General features: G+C 35.0%; 1 protein-coding gene across 2 annotated transcripts in view; it reads left to right on the top strand.

Moving 5' to 3' along the window:
* Window positions 1–18,401, top strand: part of LOC148944949 (Ig-like and fibronectin type-III domain-containing protein 2) — a 321,570-nt gene that overhangs the window by 154,220 nt on the left and 148,949 nt on the right. For both annotated transcript variants that reach the window (XM_089099394.1, XM_089099393.1), the window contains exon 9: window positions 15,867–16,087. In XM_089099394.1, coding sequence (XP_088955520.1) covers window positions 15,867–16,087 — 221 coding nt within the window. The remainder of the gene's footprint in view (window positions 1–15,866; window positions 16,088–18,401) is intronic.

Raw genomic sequence — 18,401 nt, 5'->3', positions numbered from 1 at the left:
ATTTAGGACGGCCACTTTCCCTCCTCACTGAGAACTAAAATTTAGCATTCTGACATGCTTTCACTAGCTCTTGTTTCTTTGAGAACCCCGGGATTACAGCACCTTTACGAATTTTTTTCTAATGGGAATAGCAGCATTTTCTGAGGTTAGTAGTGCGTGGGTGATTTCAGCACAGCATTTACATTTTCTTACTATTAAGCTCATCCCTTTGTTGAATAAATAAAAACAAAAATACAAGTTTTTTCAGCTGAAAGTAAGGAGCAACATTAAAACTTGAAACGAATTGAAGTTATTACGTATATGAAAGGCTCACCCCCTCCTCAGTACCTCGCTCTTTACGCTAAATTTTGACTTTTTGTTCCAATTATTTAAGAATGACTCCTGATACACAAGTTCCGTTTAATTAGAATAATAAGCTTTTTTACGAATTCAAAAAACACTTTAGTGTAAAGAGCAAGGTGCTGAGGAAGGGGCACATAATAATTTCTGTTAGTTTTAAGTTTTAATATTGATCCTTACTTTCAGCTGAAAAAACTTGCTTTTTTAATTTAATTTTTGATAGTTTTGTAATTAATGCTGGGAATTCCAGCTCCCCCTCCCATGGAAAGTCCCTCCCCCCACAAAATCTCCCCAATGGAAAGATCCTCCCACGCTAGCACCCCCTTCAGACCCCTCCCCTCCCGAAAATATCTTTATACTTCCCAATAGCCAATACTATATGTAAGCAATGGGCAAAGTTCATAACTTGGAGCCCATCCCCCAGGGACTGTGGGGGGTCAGATCATCCTCAATGACATAGTTATAAATGTCTTTTGACCATGCTGAAGAAAATGGCTATCTCAAAACTTTGATCGGACAATTTTGGATAAAAAAGTGGGATGGGAGGGGGCTAGTTGCCCTACAATATTTTTCGTCACTCAGAAAGGGAACTAGAACTTTTGATTTCCAATCAAATGAGCCCTCTTCGGATCTTCTAGGATCACTGGTTCGATAAGATCACCCTCGGTGGAAAAAACAAATAAACACACATCCGTGATCTTGCTTTTAGCAAAAAAATCCAAATTCCACATTTTTGTATACAGAAAGTTAAAACTTCTACAGTTGTATTCTCTGATATTCTGAATCTCATGGTGTGATTTTCGTTGAAAATCACTTTTTTTCTTAGGGGTCAGGCTCGTAACTTTTGTTGGGTAATATTAAACTTCATGAATTTTATATATTTTGAATAAGTATCAAAATTCGATTCGTTTGATGTATCGATTATTATCAAGACTCTGTTTCTTACAGTTTCGGTTACTATTGAGCCTCATCGCTCCTTACTTAGAGTTCGTTACCACGAACTGCCTGATGTATTGGATTAAATGTTAAATCACTTATCGTCACATCAGTTCTAAATAATACTTTCATAGGCAGCCCAATTGCGCTGCCTAAGTAAAGAACGATGTTGGCACAATGTGTTGTTTTTTTTTCTTTAGACCAGGCCACTTCGTATCGAAGGAGTTGTCGTAGAAACTTTGAAAAGGGCTCATTCGATTGAAAATTAGAGTGGCTTGTGCTCTTTTTAATAGTTGAAAGTGATTGGAAGGCAACTAACACCCCTTCCACGCCCACAATTTCCCCAAACACACCCACTCAAAATTTTGAGATTGCCATTTTGTTCAGCGTAGTTGATTTCCAGATAGAAATTATATTTTTGAGGAGGACGCTCCCCCACAGCCCTCAGGGCAAGGGTTTTAAGTTATCCCTTGGAGGCAATTAAGATTTTTATAGAAAGCGTTGTCTTAGAAACTTCAAAAAAGGCTCATTCGATTGGAAATTCAAAGGGCTAGTGCCCTTTTTGATAGTCGAAAATGATTGGAGGGCAACTAACCCCCTTTTACGCTACCTTTTCCTCAAACACATACTATCAAAATTTTGAGATAGCCATTTTGTTCACGTAGTTGACAGTTCTGGAAATTAGGTCTTTGAGGATGACAACCCCCCAGCCAATTGTGTCATTTTTCGCCAAGGCACTTAGTTTGGAAGGATTTGTCGTAAAAAATTTAGAAGGGGCTTATTTGATTGGAAATTTATAGCTCTAGTGTCCCTCTTAAAGAGTCAAAACTGAATGGATGGCAACCAGCATCTTTCCACGCAACTTTTTACCATAAGACATCCAATCAAAATTTCAATAGCCATGTTGTTCAACATAATTGAAAGGCTTAATAACTATTCCTTTGTGGATAACACCCCCTCCCCTCACAGTCCTTAGAGAAAGTGCTGAAAGTAATTCAACGATTTTTTACGTTTAGAACTTGTTATCGGGAAAAGGGGGAATGTTTTACCCTTGGTATCCAAAACCGCCCAGGGTATTCACATGAAGCTTTCAGGGAATGTTGAGGGGACTGTTCAACTATATCAAAATGCACTGTGTGCATGTGGTTTGTCAAAAGGGTATATCTCAGGATTGACTTGGACTATTGAGTTGCTCATACATGTTGACGGGAATGTTGAACCAACCAAAAGGTATTATATGCATGCTAATACTTCTTCTGGTACTACAAATACTACCATTAAGACTAAGGTATTAAGCAGAAATTTTCAGGAAATGTTGAGGGGTATGTTGAATGAAATTAAATGCGCTATGTGCATGGAGGCTGTCAGAAGGACATGTACTTTACTGAAAAGAAAATACATTTTAAATATTTTATTTTTTTAACTTTAATAAATTCAGTATTTTTAAGACTTGAATGAATATCAATATATTAACCTGTAAATCCACATCCATTTTTTTTTTGTTTTTTCGGTAGCCTTGGTTATGATGGTGATTTTCTTTTCTTTTTTTTCCGAAATTATGAGAAAAAAAGAACACAGCTCTAAATGAGGATTGTTTTTTGGAAAGTGCAAATTATGTTCTGGTCCTTAGAAGGTACGGGCCGCCTCAGAAATACTCCTCTAGTTTCTGCTCGTTTTGAGTTTGCCTCGGTTATTTATTGTAATTTCTGTTTGTTCTGGGTTTCGTTTATTTTATAATCGTGATTTATGGTAGTTTTACTCTTAAAAAATTATGTGCTTTTATTTCTACTCATCCTTGTTTTTGTAATTCTTTAGTTTTCATTGAAAAACGTCTTTTGTGGAAAATTTTTTAAAGATTAATCCCAAAAAAACATATTAAGGATGATAGCGTAAATGAGATAATATCTAGGTATTAAGTGCTTTGTTCCATGTCACAAATTCTATTTTTCATCATCATCAGCACAAGTCTAGCTAGAGGCAGAGGTTGACACGAAATCATTTTTTTGGGGGGGAAAGGAATAAAATTTTTTTGGCTCTTCCGTTGGCATTGCTTGCCCCTGCACCCCTCTAACTGGTGCAAGCTCTGAATTTCTCCGGGTGGGGGGGGGGGTATGTGTCCCAAATTATATCCCCTGTATCCGCCCCTGGTTAGAGGAGCGAGGAAAGGTAGCGCCTCCAGCTCCAACACTAAGCAAACTTTGAATGTCAAAAACTCCTTGAAAACGTTGTGAATGTCAAAATTTTTTAGAACAATATTGGTTAAATAACATAACGAAAAGCAATAAAGGCGCGATACCCAGAAAATATTTTTAACCAGTAGGCAGATATTCAAAAAAAGTAAATTTTTTATTCTAAAAAGGAAAAAAGATCTTGAAAAGAAAACCAAGTGAAAACCCTTGTAACTTCCACCAAGACTTCGTTTTCGCATGTCCTTATAATTTTCATATAAATGTCAAATAAAATGTCAAATAAATGTCAAATAAAATTTGTTTATATCCATTTTTGTTACGTTTTTACGAGTCAGACAAAAATTTCTTGGGGGGGGGGTCAAACTATTTTTACCCTCATACTCTCAGAAGCATCGATTTAGGGGGAGGGCAGTGGTCAGTTACCCCCTAGATCTTGATAAGTATCTGTTTTCGGTATTTCCATCGAAAAAAGCAAAATTGGCTATCCACTAAATTTTAAGAATATCTTTTCTTATGTATCATCATTTGAAAACAAATGAAGAAAATCGCCCCTATTCCTATATTTTCGTAAATTGGTGCCCTTAGTTCCTCCCAAAAAACGAACCTGAATTGAATAATATCGTAGTGCGTAACGCAATCTATGAGCTGACTCGAGGATCACATGCTGTGATTCCTATTAGCCGCATTTCTGGAAGTAGATTTACAAGTACCCCTTATGCATCTTAATTTCAAGATATCATACGAATTTCAAGATATCATACATATCAAGATAGCATAGGCGCGCATAGGCAGCCAGAACAAAATTTGTACTTTACTGAAAAAATACAAATGAATGTGCATTGTCAGTTTAATATACATATAATGATATCTAGTAATCAAAATGTTTATATTATTTGATTTATTAAAGTTATAAAAGTAAAAACATTTATATTTTTTCAGTAAAGTGCAAATTTTGTTCTGGCCTTGGGAAGGCATAGGGGTTTTGCGCCCAACTAATTTTAATTTCTGCTCGTTTTGAGTTTGACTCGGTTAATTATTGTAATTTCTGTTCGTTTTGGGTTTCATTTATTTATCGATGCTGATTTGTGGTAGTTTCACGCTTGGTAGATTATTTGATTTTATTTTTGCAAATTTTTTGTTTAATGGGGCTCTTTACTTTTCTTTGAAAAACTTATTTTGTGGGAAAAGTCTTTTAAATTAATTGCTAAGTAAATGACATCAGAGCCTTATTAAACTTTTCGACCTTAAAATTTAATATTGCCTAGGTCAGGGTCATAACCAGGATTTTTTCGGGAGTGGGTGGGGGAGGGTTTACAAAAGGATTGTTTTTCGGGGGGACGGGGGAGGGGGGGGTAAAAAACTTACAAAACGCATCAAAACTTGTTTATGTTCATTTTGGTACGTTTTTATGAGTCGGATAAACATTTCGAGGGGGGGGGGATTCAAACCCCCAAATTCCCCTGGATGGCCTTGGCTTAGGTACTTTTATTCCAAACAGCCTTTGCTTATTGCAGTCTAATAGGTCCAGTATATTTTACGATGTCAAGCTAAATCACATTTTTCTTTTTATGCTTTTTCTTCCAAAGAAAAAAGTTTCTTATCAAAGGAATAAATGTCAGAAACTCTGGTCTCTTTTAACGGATGTCGAAATCTCCTGGGCCAAAAATGAGAAATCGATACGCCTTTTGAGGTTTTTACCGTCATAGATTCTTTACTAAAATTGGGTAATTATCCTGCATTTGATCTTCGTCTTCTATGGAAATAGCTTTTAATTAAGTTTTTCCGTTGATGGTCCCTCGACTTTTTGCATGATTTAATGAACTCGTTCTTGGAAAAAAATGAGGACGTTGGTTGTTCTTAATTCCACTTGGATTCGTAGTGTTAAATGGTCTACAAGCTAAATTGTTGGTAGAACAGGCTTAAATTCGTATATCCCTAGATGTGGAGAAAAAGGAGGGGGTTCTAATTTCTGGTTATTTTTAATAAGAGAAAAAAATATGAGGATTTAAAGTTTAGTTTTAGATATATCCGACAGTTCTTGGTGTAACAGTTCGTGGTGAGCTGTAAGTAAAGAATGGGTCGGCTCAATGGTAACCGAAACTATGAAAACAAAATTTTGACATCAACAGGCACATAAAAAAGTTGGCTTTTTATGCTGATTCCAAGCTACGAGCCTGAGAAAATTTGCCTAAGTTTCGAAAAAGCAGAGAAACATCTCCAAAAAGTCAATGAATCAATGACAATCTCACTGTCAGATTCAGCGTATCAAATAACCTTACTCTTTAGGTCACAAGCTCCCATCTACAAACCTGTGAAATGTTGTATTTTTTGCCAGAAGAAAGATCACGGATGCGTATTTATTTGCTTTTGTTTTTATTTTCTTTCTTCCAGGGATGATTGCATGGAACCATTAGTTCCAGAATATCGGGAGAGCACTCATTCGAACGGAAAGTAAAAGTTCTAGTGACCTTTTTAAGTGAAAAAAAAATGTGAGGGATAATAGTCCCCCTCCCTCTGCCCTTTTTTCACCAAAGTCGTCCAGTTAAATTTTTATATGCTCATTTTGTTCAGCTTAGTTGAAAGATCTAATAATTGTGCCTTCGGGGATAGCATGAACCCCCACATCCCCTTGGGAGAGGGCTGTAATTCATAAGATTTTCCCATTGTTTATGTATGGAGGTTAGCTTTCCAGGGGAAATTTTACGCTGGGGGAATTTGCCAGAATTCCTATACGAAATCCTTTTTATTTTTGTTACTTTCTCTTTGCGGACCAATTACATGTGGAGATGTTAAAGAGGAATTGTCCGGGGGAAATTTTCAGCGGGGTGGGAATGTTTTGGACGATTTTTCTGTGGGAGAGGATTTTCCACGGGAGAAATTCTCCGTGGGGGGATTTTCCGCGGGAGAAATTATCCATGGATAAATTTTCCGCAGGAGGAGCTTTCCAATGGAGGGGGGAGGGGGTTCCAAGAAATATTTTTTTGCGGAGGGAGGATTTCCGGCATGATTTGAAAAGTAATCAGAAATTGAAGTCTTATTCAAATGCAAGTATGTTAAAGAGAATTTTTCATGCGGCATCGTTCGCAAGAATTTTCAGAGAAAGAATTTTCAGCGAGGATGGAATTGTCTGGAGGAACTTTCAGGGTGGGGGGAGGTATTTTCAGTGGCAGGAAGTTTCCATGGATAAATTTTTGGTGAGGGGTTGGAATTTTCTACTGACGTGGACCCGAATCTCCGGTATTATTTGAAAAACGACCAGATATTAAAAAAAGTTTTTTTCAACTGAAATTAAGGAGTTTTAAGTTTTTAAAGTTTTAATTAAAAATTAAAACGAACAGAAATTATACCGTATATGAGGTGGGTTGCCCCCTCCTCAATACCTTGCTCTTTACAATAAAGTTTAAATTGTTTTCCCAATTCTTTAAGAATGACTTTTGAAAGATGAGGGCCGTTTAATTAGAATAAGGTACTTTTTTTTAATAAAGGTACTGAAAGCTTCTTGCAAGCTTTTTAGAAGAAAAGTCGCAGAGCTGTCCTGTCATATCAAGTCCTTTGCTTTTGGAATTCAACTTATAATCGATTTATTATAAAATTTTGGCATTTAAAGTTACAGTGATTGGTTCTCACGTGTGAAATTTTAAGACAGCAGAAAGCACAAAAAAGCTCCATCTTTCTAAAAATAAACTCCGATTTTCTTTGCTAGCATGCTCATTAAAAAAGTGTGTTTTAAGATCAATACTACCACCATCTACAGGCTGGTTGCGACCCGAGTTAGGGAAGTATAAAGCAAACATGAGCTTAAGCAATTAGATTTACTGCAAAAGAATGAACTTTCCCAAAGGGAAAACTAGCATCCATTGAAGTTGACATCGTAGTATCATGTCCGTAAAGGCGATTGGAATGTAAAGTGCAGTTGGTTTACCTTTAAAATATTAGCTTTTGGTAGATTTTTTTGAGGAGAGAAAGAAAAAAAAAATACGACTTTGGAAAGTTAATATATATATATATATATATATATATATATATATATATATATATATATATATATATATATATATATATATATATATATATATATATATATATATATATATATATATATATATATATATATATATATATATATATATATATATATATATATATATATATATATATATATATATATATATATATATATATATATATATAGACACATATATATCATTATAGTATATATCATTATATATATACTATATAGACACACATATATATATATAATATGTAGATTCATTGTGAGAAACTGACGTGTCTTAATTCTGAAAGGTCTTCTTTAGTTTTAATGCGTTGGGGATGGTTTTATCCATATAGGATACACGACTTTTTAAAACTGGATGTTGGCATGGTTGCAGCAATAGCTGCAGCATAATAACGATTGAATCACAGCCTACTGTAACCGAAAGTTCAAAAACGAGTTTTGACAAAAATTGTCTAGTGAGAAAAATTAAGATATTAAGGTAATTCAGGTATGCTAACGAATGATAATGGGCAGAAAAATTAATATAGTAAGGTAATTCAGGAATGGTAACGAATGATAATGGGCAGATCGAAATGAAAATTGGAGCGTCATTGGAATCACCATTGGTCGTAAACCCTTAACTTGATGTTTTTAGCCCTCCATCTTGAGAAACAAGGAACATTGCTTTTTTTTTGTATGGGTAGCAATGATATGTGTCCATTTATTCTCTTATTTTTCGGCAGGGTAGCCAAAAAGAGTGACGTTTTTTTTTCTTCCAACTGTTCTAGAAAAAAAGTTTCTCTAAAAATTGAAGAGTAATTTCAAAACTTAAAACGAGCCGAAATTGTCTCGTAGAAAAATTCAAAATTAAAACGAAAAAAAAGTAACACAAGTGAAAAAAAATAATTAAAACCAGTAGAAATGATTATAAATGAAAAATATCAAATTTAAATTTAAAAATCTATCAGAGGTCAGGCTCATGAATGTGCCTCCCTTCACACCCCTTCCCCTTTAACGGCTATGTGTCAAATTTTTTCGCAGCTTTAGGAGCCGCTCAGGAAATTAACAGTTGAATACTAAAATAACGGAAAAACAAACTGATGTTTTACCATAGGTGACTCGGCAACGTCTTCAATCACATATTTTAACTTAATTATTTTTAGGTTTACAGCATTAGTTATGGTTGGCCCAGATAAATTATCCATTTTATAATAAAACATAAATCAATTATCTATTCTAAGAGGTTTGGGCTACTTGTCACAAGCTGTACCACTTTTATTCAAAAATCTCTCGTATTTTACAAAAAAAAATAAAAAAAAAATAAAGGATAATATTCCGAAAATATTTGTTCATCTATTTTGCTTTGATGTATACAATCCTGAATATTTGTAATGGCATAAAGAAAAACGAATGGAAATTGAATAAAAATTGCCATTTTTTCTTGACTGAAGTACAGGAGCAGGATTCTAACTTAAACTCGCATCGATTATTAAACATTCTTAGAAATTAGAAAGTCATGGAAAAGGAAATTAGACAAGAAAATAGAAATGAAATAGGAATTAGAAATATTTACGAGCAGAAATAATTTTAATTGTCAAGATTAAAGTATTCGAATAAGCCTTTTTTTGGAGAAGAAAAGACGAATTGAAATTGAAATGATCCAAATATATTCATAATTGCTGTTTCCCTAGTAGGGATAGATCGGTGCCACGGTTTGTTGATTAAATCACAAGGGGCTCTGCCCTTTGGGGTCCCTGACGCCTGTACACTCACTTTGTTGTGCGTTTTTTGGCCTTCGGCTTGCTTTGACTGTTAATGTGCTTGCTGCAAACTCTCTCAAATTCCTGCATATTGCAACTACCAATTGCTTGAAAGTGCTTATCAAACTGTTTTATACCCTGCTTTGAAACTTAGTGCTGTGACTGCTTTTGACTTATTTTGCTTGCTTAATTTATTATTGACTGAGGGCTCCCCTCTGCTTGTAGGCTAATTGTTTACTTTATTTGACATTTTATTTCCTTTTTGCGGTTTAGTTTTGTTATTTAAACTGTTCTAGCCCTCTGGGGTTTTATTTGTGATGACTGACAGGATGGTTAGTAGTCCTGTCACCTCTGACCCCAATAACTCTAGTGTAAGGATTTTGGCTTTAGGTGTTGAAGGTCCAAATGAGAGCAGTAGGCCTAAGTTGTTGACATTGGGCTGTAGAACAGTTATTGCCAAAAAACTGTTTCAACATCTCCGAAATCATGAGTTCAGGGGCCATTATGGTTCAATGTTAGAAAGACTTGGACCAGATGGCTCCATTATCATAATAGTTGTGAACCAGCTAGTAGCTGCTGCTATATTTTCTATTTCGGATATTGCAGTAAATGAATGTAAGGTAAAGTTTGTGCTTGGTCCTACCTCTAACCCTGCTTTAATCAGAAACAGAAAAGGTATTGTATTTATCTCATCTGAGGAGGTCACCCATCTGGATGATTTTGTCAAGGAGGTCCAAGTTAATTACGTACTACAACGGGTAACACTGGCCTTTAAAAACCCTAGCCCATCAGTTATCCCTGTGGTTTGCACCTTTAATCAGGATGTTCAGTTCCCTCTGAAAATCTCTGTTTGGGGTACAAGGTATACTGTTAAGCAGTTTTTCCCCAGGCAATACAGTGTTTCAATTGCCAAGGTTTTGGCCACATGGCTTCAAATTGCCGCAGAGGAAGAAGATCTTTACTCTGTAGTGGACAACACACCCTTGATGAATGTCCCCAATCTAAAACAGTTAAGGAAGACCAGTACTCTAGTGCCCTAACTGCAATGGTAACGATGCTGCTAATGCTAAGGATTGCACCATATTCATGGAGAAGAAAGCAATTGTAAGTTCCTCTTTCACCAACAATATCCCTATAAGGACTGCTTCAGAGGTCTTGTAAAAATTATTTCCTAAACATACAGAACCCCTTCCCTTGGTGCACACAGACTCTTTCTCTCACCTGAATCCTAATCAACCTTCAGCTTAGAAATTTGACATGAGGTACATCACCACATTTAAAGGTGTTGCAAAGCAAATCTCTGATCTAACCCAGATTATAACTTCACTTTGCAAGCTGGTTTCTCAAATAGCACCACATACTTTCAAAGATACAGTCCATAGCCTGAATAACTCAGTTGAAAACCTAAACATAGAAGGTTCAAGCCTTCCCACCATGTCAGCAGTTGCCAGTAGCCGTGGTAAAGCAAAAAGGAAACGTAAAGGAAAGGCGTCTGTACCTAGCCCAGAAGGTTCTACAATACAAACTAGGGCCAGACCTAGGTTGGCCCTTTCTTAGGAAATTAACTAGTTATCTCTCCATTGTTTTTCCTTGGGTTTGGCATGGTTGACTAAGCACAAGCTTATTCAGTAATTTGGTTAAGACTACTGGTTTGGTTCATTCCCTAAACTCATTTTTTTTTTTTCTTCCTGCATGTTTCCTTTTTTTAGAGTTGCTTTATTTGCTTTATTTATTCTTTTTTTTAGAGTTGCTTTATTCATTATAATTGACTTGTATACAAATTGTATTTGCTGTTTGATATGGTATTTGTATCATTCTGGTTCCTGTTTATATTTGTTGGTAGGTGCTGATGGGGACTAACCCCTATAATAAGTAAGATAATTGGTAGATGGGTCCATATTATTTTAATTGTGGTGGCCATGATGCCCCTCCCAAATTATTTTATTTTAGAGTTATCATTTTCCTATTTTATTTGTTTTAGTATCCTTATTTATCTTTTCATATTTTATCTTATTAAATTTATATATATGGAGGGATGCAATAGGTTATAATGTAAAACTGTATTATCTATTATAATTGTGTTGTATATGTATTTTAATTGCTGTATGAAAAAGCACAGTTGCATTATTTTGATTCCTGTTTTTCAACGCAGGTAGTTCCTGCAGGTGAATTATTCCCTACCAATAGCAAGATAAGTGATGCATGATCAGGTCCAGTGAATATTGACCAAAGTGACACCCAAGCAAGCTAGTGATTACAGAAGTCACAGAACAATCAAGTGATACGAACGCATATGACCTATTGGTCGAACGCGTCAAACCCCAAACAACAACAACACCAAGCCTTTTTGCTGTCAATTTTCTGGCAACAGAAGTGATTCAAAGATAGTCATTCAAAAAATTACTATCACAAGCTCCGAAGAGCTGAATCTGAATTTTGAAAGTCAAAATATCATAAAACCGCAAAAACTAGTATAGAAAGCAAAAAAAAAAAAAAAAAAAAAAAAAAAAAAAAAAAAAAACAACAATCAGAGTGTCAGTTAAAAAGATAAAAAAAAACAGGGAAAAATATATTAAAAACAATATATATATATATATATATATATATATATATATATATATATATATATATATATATATATATATATATATATATGTATATAACATATATATGTATATAACATATAGATGTGTATATATATATATATATATATATATATATATATATATATATATATATATATATATATATGTATATATATATATACATAATATGTAGATATACATATATATGTATATGTATATACATATATAAATATATGTATATGTATATACATATATAAATATATATATATATATATATATATATATATATATATATATATATATATATATATATATATATATATATATATATATATATATATATATATATATATATATATATCGGCGAATGTGTGATTTAGTATCGGCGGCGAAATTTTTTTTGGCGGCGCGCCGCCGATTTTAGACCGGCGGTGTGCCACGGCGCGCCGATTTCTCTGATTAAAAATAATAATAAAAATTCAACTTCACCAAGCACGTTCAACCTCGATTTTAGTAAGGATTTTTAAATGGTTGGCTAAAAACATACAAGAACCATATGACAAAACAGGAATTTGTTGGGCCGTGCGGAAAGTGTTTATGTTCACCGTCGATCAGACCAAGTAAAATTCTCATTTTTAGCCATTAGACCCAGGGAAACCTACGTTGTGTTTATGTTTAACATCGCATTGTTCCTTTAAAATCCCGTGTTTAGTCATTTCCATCTTGTTAATGATTTGGAATAATGTGTGTTTAACTTTCACAGTTTAAAGTTCAAACATCTCCTGTTCATCAAATACACACGAAAAGGAAGTGAAAAAAATAAATAACATCATCGAAAAAACATTGTATACAAGTCAGATACCATGGCTTAACAACACCAACAATTTTAAATCAGCGGCTACATCACTTTAGTTAAAATTGATGTAACAAAAGTGAGTTTGTTCACTCTGCCTGGAGCCATTGATCTTTTTGCAGTCACTATCAGTCCTGTCGTGCTAAAAAGCCGTTTAGCTGGGGCACTTGTAGCCGGTACAGCCAGAACTTTACGAGCGTAAACTGCCACTCGCGGGATCTGATACTAGTATTGGACATTGGGGTCCCACAGAGTGCCGCAAATGGGCTTCTTCTTTGTATCTGCTGAAATAAGTTGTTTTTATAAGGGAGAACACACCTGCACCTTTACCGTCGAGGTCCTGCGCTCTACACTACAGGATGAACTAAACTGCACCTTTACCCTCTTTTCTTATCAACACGGAATAACCCTCCAAATTTCTTTTCTGAAAGAAGTGGTCAAGTTATGACGTTTCAAGACAAAGTTTAAGGCTACTTCAACTTCAGTGTGCTCTGCTAAGTGTGCAAACAAAAAATGTAATTCATTTCTATAGATATATTTCTATACTAGCTCTAGATAATCTACCAAGCGGGAAACTACCACAAATTAGCATCGATAAATAAATGAAACTCAAAACGAACAGAAATTACAATAAATAACCGAGTCAAACTCACCGAAATTAACATAAGAAATTAACGAGCAGAAATTAACATAAGTTGGGCTCAAAACCCCTATGGCTTCCCAAGGCCAGAACATAATTTGCACTTTACTAAAAAAAATAAATGTTTTTACTTATATAGCTTTAATAATCAAATAATATTAACATTTTAATTACTAAATATCAGTATATGTTTATTAAACTGACAATGCACATTCATTTGTATTTTTTTCAGTAAAGTGCAAATTATGTTTTGACCTTGGGAAGGCATAGGGGTTTTGAGCCCAACTTATGTTAATTTCTGCTCGTTAATTTCTTATGTTAATTTCGGTGAGTTTGACTCGGTTATTTATTGTAATTTCTCTTCGTTTTGGGTTTCATTTATTTATCGATGCTGATTTGTGGTAGTTTTCCGCTTGGTAGATTATTTGATTTTAATTTTGCTCATTTTTTTTGCTTAATGGAGTTCTTTGCTTTTTTTTGAAAAACTTATTTTGTTGAAACAGTTTTTTTAATTAATTTCTGTTCGTTTTATATTGACATAGTCTTTTCAGGGAAAAAGAAAATAATACTTTAAATCTTTTCGTTTTTTTAAGAATTTATAGTTTGGCCTGCTATTTGTATGCTGGAAAAAAATTTCAGCAATTTTTAACAACATAGACCCTTTTAAAAATCTGGACTAAAATAGTAGTGTTTAATCTAGTTTCCTACCTCCTCTAGTTGATCTGAAATGGAAAAGTTGATAACATTCGCAAAAAATTTGTTTACTTTCTTTGATAGTTTGGATACACTTACGCTATTTTGATTTGGTTAAATTTTAAGAGCAGAAGAAGCCCCGAAAGTTTGAACATAATACCCTCAGTCGTTCTTTTGATACTGCTGAGATGCATTATTGGGAATTAGCATTAACACAGTGCATTTTTATTTAATCTTAAAGCAACATTTACTTTGTAAACATAAAGGCAAATGGGAGGGGGGGCGTGGGAGGGGGATTAGTTTCCCTTCAATCACTCTCGACTATTAAAAAGGACATCAGCCCTTTCTATTTTCAATCGAATGAGCCCTTTTTGAAGTTCCTATGACAACTCCTTGGATACGAAGTGCCCTGGTCTAAACAACAACAACAACAAAAAAATTATAGGCTACACTATACCCACATCGATCTCTACTCTAAAAATCTCAAGCCTTCCAATCACTTTCGATTGTTAAAAAGGGCACTAGGCCTTTCTATTTCCAGTAAAATGATCCCTTTTTGAGTTTCTACGACAACACTTTCTATAAACACCTTATATACTCCCAGGGCATAAATTACAACCCTTACCCTATGGGCTCTGAGAGTGGTTGTCATCCTTTAAGACCTAATTTCCAGAACTTTCAACTACGTTGAACACAATGGCTATCTCAAAATTTTGATTGGATGTGTTTGGGCAATGTTGGGCGCGGAAGAGGTGTTAGCTGCCTTCCAATCACTTTCGACCATTAAAAAGGGCACTAGTAATTCCAATTTCCAATCGAATGAGCCTTTTTCGAAGTTTCTACGACAACTCCTTCGATACGAATTGCCCTGGTTCGAAAAAAAAAAAAAAAAAAAAACTACATTGTGCCAACATTGTTCTTTACTTAGGCAGCGCGATTGCGCTGCCCATGATAACATCCTGAATTGCCTAATGCTTTTTTACCTAACTCTTTTAATCCTAAAAATTAGAAAGAAAAATGAACAGAATTTTAAAGTGGAAGGTAGAATTTTTGTTTCAAGAAAAATTTCTTCTCCTTCCTACGAACCGATGTACATGGCGAGCAGTATTTATCTTTAAGAAACAGAGTAACCGGGATGACGGTTGAAGCCCGGATGTCGATACCAATAACCAAAAAAGAGAGAAAAAAAAACGGCGGCGTATTAGTGACGCCACCGCCGACAGAATCAGCGGTGGCGTCAGCGCGCTGATGCAAGCTCGGCGGCGGGCCACCGTTTTGTTTTCGGTGGTGCGCCGCCAACTTTTCGGCGCGGCTTTGGGGTCTATACATATATATATATATATATATATATATATATATATATATATATATATATATATATATATATATATATATATATATATATATATATATATATATATATATGTATATATATGTATATATATATATATATATTTATATATTATACTAAGAAATTTAAAAGGGATATTAAAAACAGAGGGGGCTAAAACAACTGAACAAATAGAAAACCTGGGCATAACTAGTATCTAATAATAAAAAAAAAGAAATGTAATTAAGAATCTAGAGTTGAAACATTCTATTGGCTCATAACTTTGCATAGTCACAACGCCATTCACTAAAAATACGGACTTATGCAAAAAGAGAAAAAAATGCCTTGGAAATAGTAAATTGTTTCTTTGTTTCTGAAGCCAATTTGACTAAGTCCAATCAAAGATGGGGAACGGTGTATCATTGATCGTGAGCTGAAACTAATTGCATAAATTAATTTTCTTTCAGAATTTCCTTTAGTTTGTTTGGTGGAATTGGCTGAGGTGGACTTTAAATACTTTCATTTAATACCATTTTTTTCCTAGGTAGACCGAGGCATAAATTCCACAATAATTTCCGATTTAGAACCATTTACTATGTATGAAATATCGGTACAATCTGTGAACAAACACGGAACCTCACTCCCAAGTCAGCATATTCGAACTCTAACCCTTACACCCCAGTCAATCCGTCCATCAACCGGAAAAGCACCGGAATTGCCAGATATTAGGAGCTGTTGTAGCAAGAAAGGAGTCTATCATCAAATGTAAGTCAGTCACTTTATATTAATCCACTTTACTATCAATGCTAATGCTTTACTTTACTAATTTACTACTCTACATCAATCTGCTACATAAACCTACTTCTTTTTTTTTTATTGATCCACTTAAAAATCAAATTTTTCCAAATTGACGATGAACTTGACTACTTCTATTGGCTGAAAAGGCACTGGTTTCAGTTTTCCAGTAGAAACGAACAAGGCATTGAATTTACTGTCGGGCTTATAGTCATTGCAGACCACTGATCTGGAATGGAATAGTTTTAGAAAAATTAAATTTTCCGATTGTATCAAATGAGATTTTATATACCAGCAAAACTCTGTTGAGGAAAAGTCCACAACTTTTTTTTTCTGTAATAAAATTTTTTTTCAAAGGACATTTAGTCTATAGAAAGAACAATTGACTTCTCAACCACCTTTCGTCAACCTCAATTTCAACCAATTTCTGGGTGAGCTGCGTATTTAGATCTTCGATTTTTGAAATTATGCGATTCTGTTAGTTCGTATAATGAAATAAACATTTGTATTGTAGATCGTTTCGGATTACAGCATAGATTGACTGGACTACTGATGATGGTTCCCAAGATGTATATAATTCCCAGGAGCATCAAAGGTCAAATTACTTATCATGGGCGCCCATATGGAGGGGGGGGCCCCCGCCCCCCCCCCCCTGGATGAATGATTCTGCGTGCCATGGATGATTCTGCGTGCCCCTGGATGAATGATTAAAAGTGCCAATTAGACGAGGTTTGCCCCCCCCCCTGGAATTCAGCTTATGGGCACCTATGTTACTTATCGACTTTGTAACAAATGATATTTTGTATACCAACTACACCGTCCTGAGGAAGAATCAAAGGGAGAATCACTTATCGGCTTTGTGACAAATGTTATTTTGCATACCAACTACACCGTCCTGAGGAAGAATCAAAGGGAGAATCACTTATCGGCTTTGTAACAAATGATATTTTGCATACCAACTACACCGTCCTGAGGAAGAATCAAAGGGAGAACCACTTATCGGCTTTGTAACAAATGATATTTTGCATACCAACTAAACCGTCATGAAGAAGAATCCACCACTTCTTCAGTTATAGTATTTTGTATTTTATTGCTCTGAAAAACGGAGGAGGATTTGATAGTTGTCTCCCAGAGAAATTGCCTACGGATTGTTTTGAATACTGGACTGACTGACTGTATTTCAAACGATAATCTATACGAAAAATGCAGTGCGATCCCGGTTTCGAAGGCAATATCGAGAGAAAGGTTGAGATGGCTAGGACAAGTTCTGTGGATGAAGGATGACAGATTGCCAAAAATCGTCCTTGTCGGCCAACTGTCTAGTGCCATACGAAAATCAGGTCATTCCCGAATGGGGTTGGAGGATGTCGTAAGGAAAGATTCAAGGGAAATCGTTACTTCTTGAGACGGTGTAAAGAGGGGGGTTTCGAATAGACTGGGATGAATAGGAGCGCGTGGAGCTGTTGAGGAGCCTCAGGAGACATGTTGCTGTTGTGAGGAGCTGTACTGGCCTCAGGAGACATGTTGCTGTTGTGAGCTGTTAGTAGTATTAATAGTTTTGTCGATAAACAGAAAAATTGACTGTTATGCTGCTTTTTAGTCAACCTTAAATTCATCTGATTTTCGGGTGGGCTATGCATTTCAGGGAAATTCACTTGCCGGCTTTACAGCAAATAAGACATTAAATATTCAATAACAGTATTTCCTGTTTGCATTTAGTCTATTGCATTTAGTCAATTTAATCAATTTATTAATTTAAAATGACTAAATGACAAGAAAAAGTGACTTCCGGGCTACTTTTCGACAACAGCAAATTCAACCGATATATACATGGGCCAGGTTCCTAAACTTCTTGCTTTTTAAATGGATCTGTTTTGTTGATCTAGATAGCGAAAGAAATATTTGGGCTGCAATTTGTTTGGATCAAAGCCTGGTTTGAGTGGACTGCTAACGCTCTTTCACAAATATGTAGGATTCCTTCCAATACTAAAATTCAAAGCACTGGGATTGAATGGAATAACTTAAGCAAAATCCTATTGCCTCGTTAGGATTAAATGAGACTTTGAATGCCAAAGAAATTTCCTTGAGAAAGTTTCTTCCACCTTTTTTTCCCCAGTTAAACAGTTTTCTGCTTATACTTATTCCATAAATGAAGAAAAACTTACTTCTGGGATACCCCCCGTAAACCTCAAATTCAACCAATTTTCAAATAGGCCGGGTATTTAAACTTTTTGTTTTTGAAATGGGTTAGTTGTGTTGATCTAGATAGCGAAAGAAACATTTT

This window comes from Artemia sp. Qi Xiang Cuo, chromosome 13 (assembly GCF_049724085.1).
Source record: "Artemia sp. Qi Xiang Cuo chromosome 13, ASM4972408v1, whole genome shotgun sequence".
NCBI lineage: Eukaryota > Metazoa > Arthropoda > Branchiopoda > Anostraca > Artemiidae > Artemia > Artemia sp. Qi Xiang Cuo.
The sequence above is the reverse complement of the archived record's forward strand: the minus strand, read 5'-3'. Positions and strand labels throughout refer to the sequence as shown.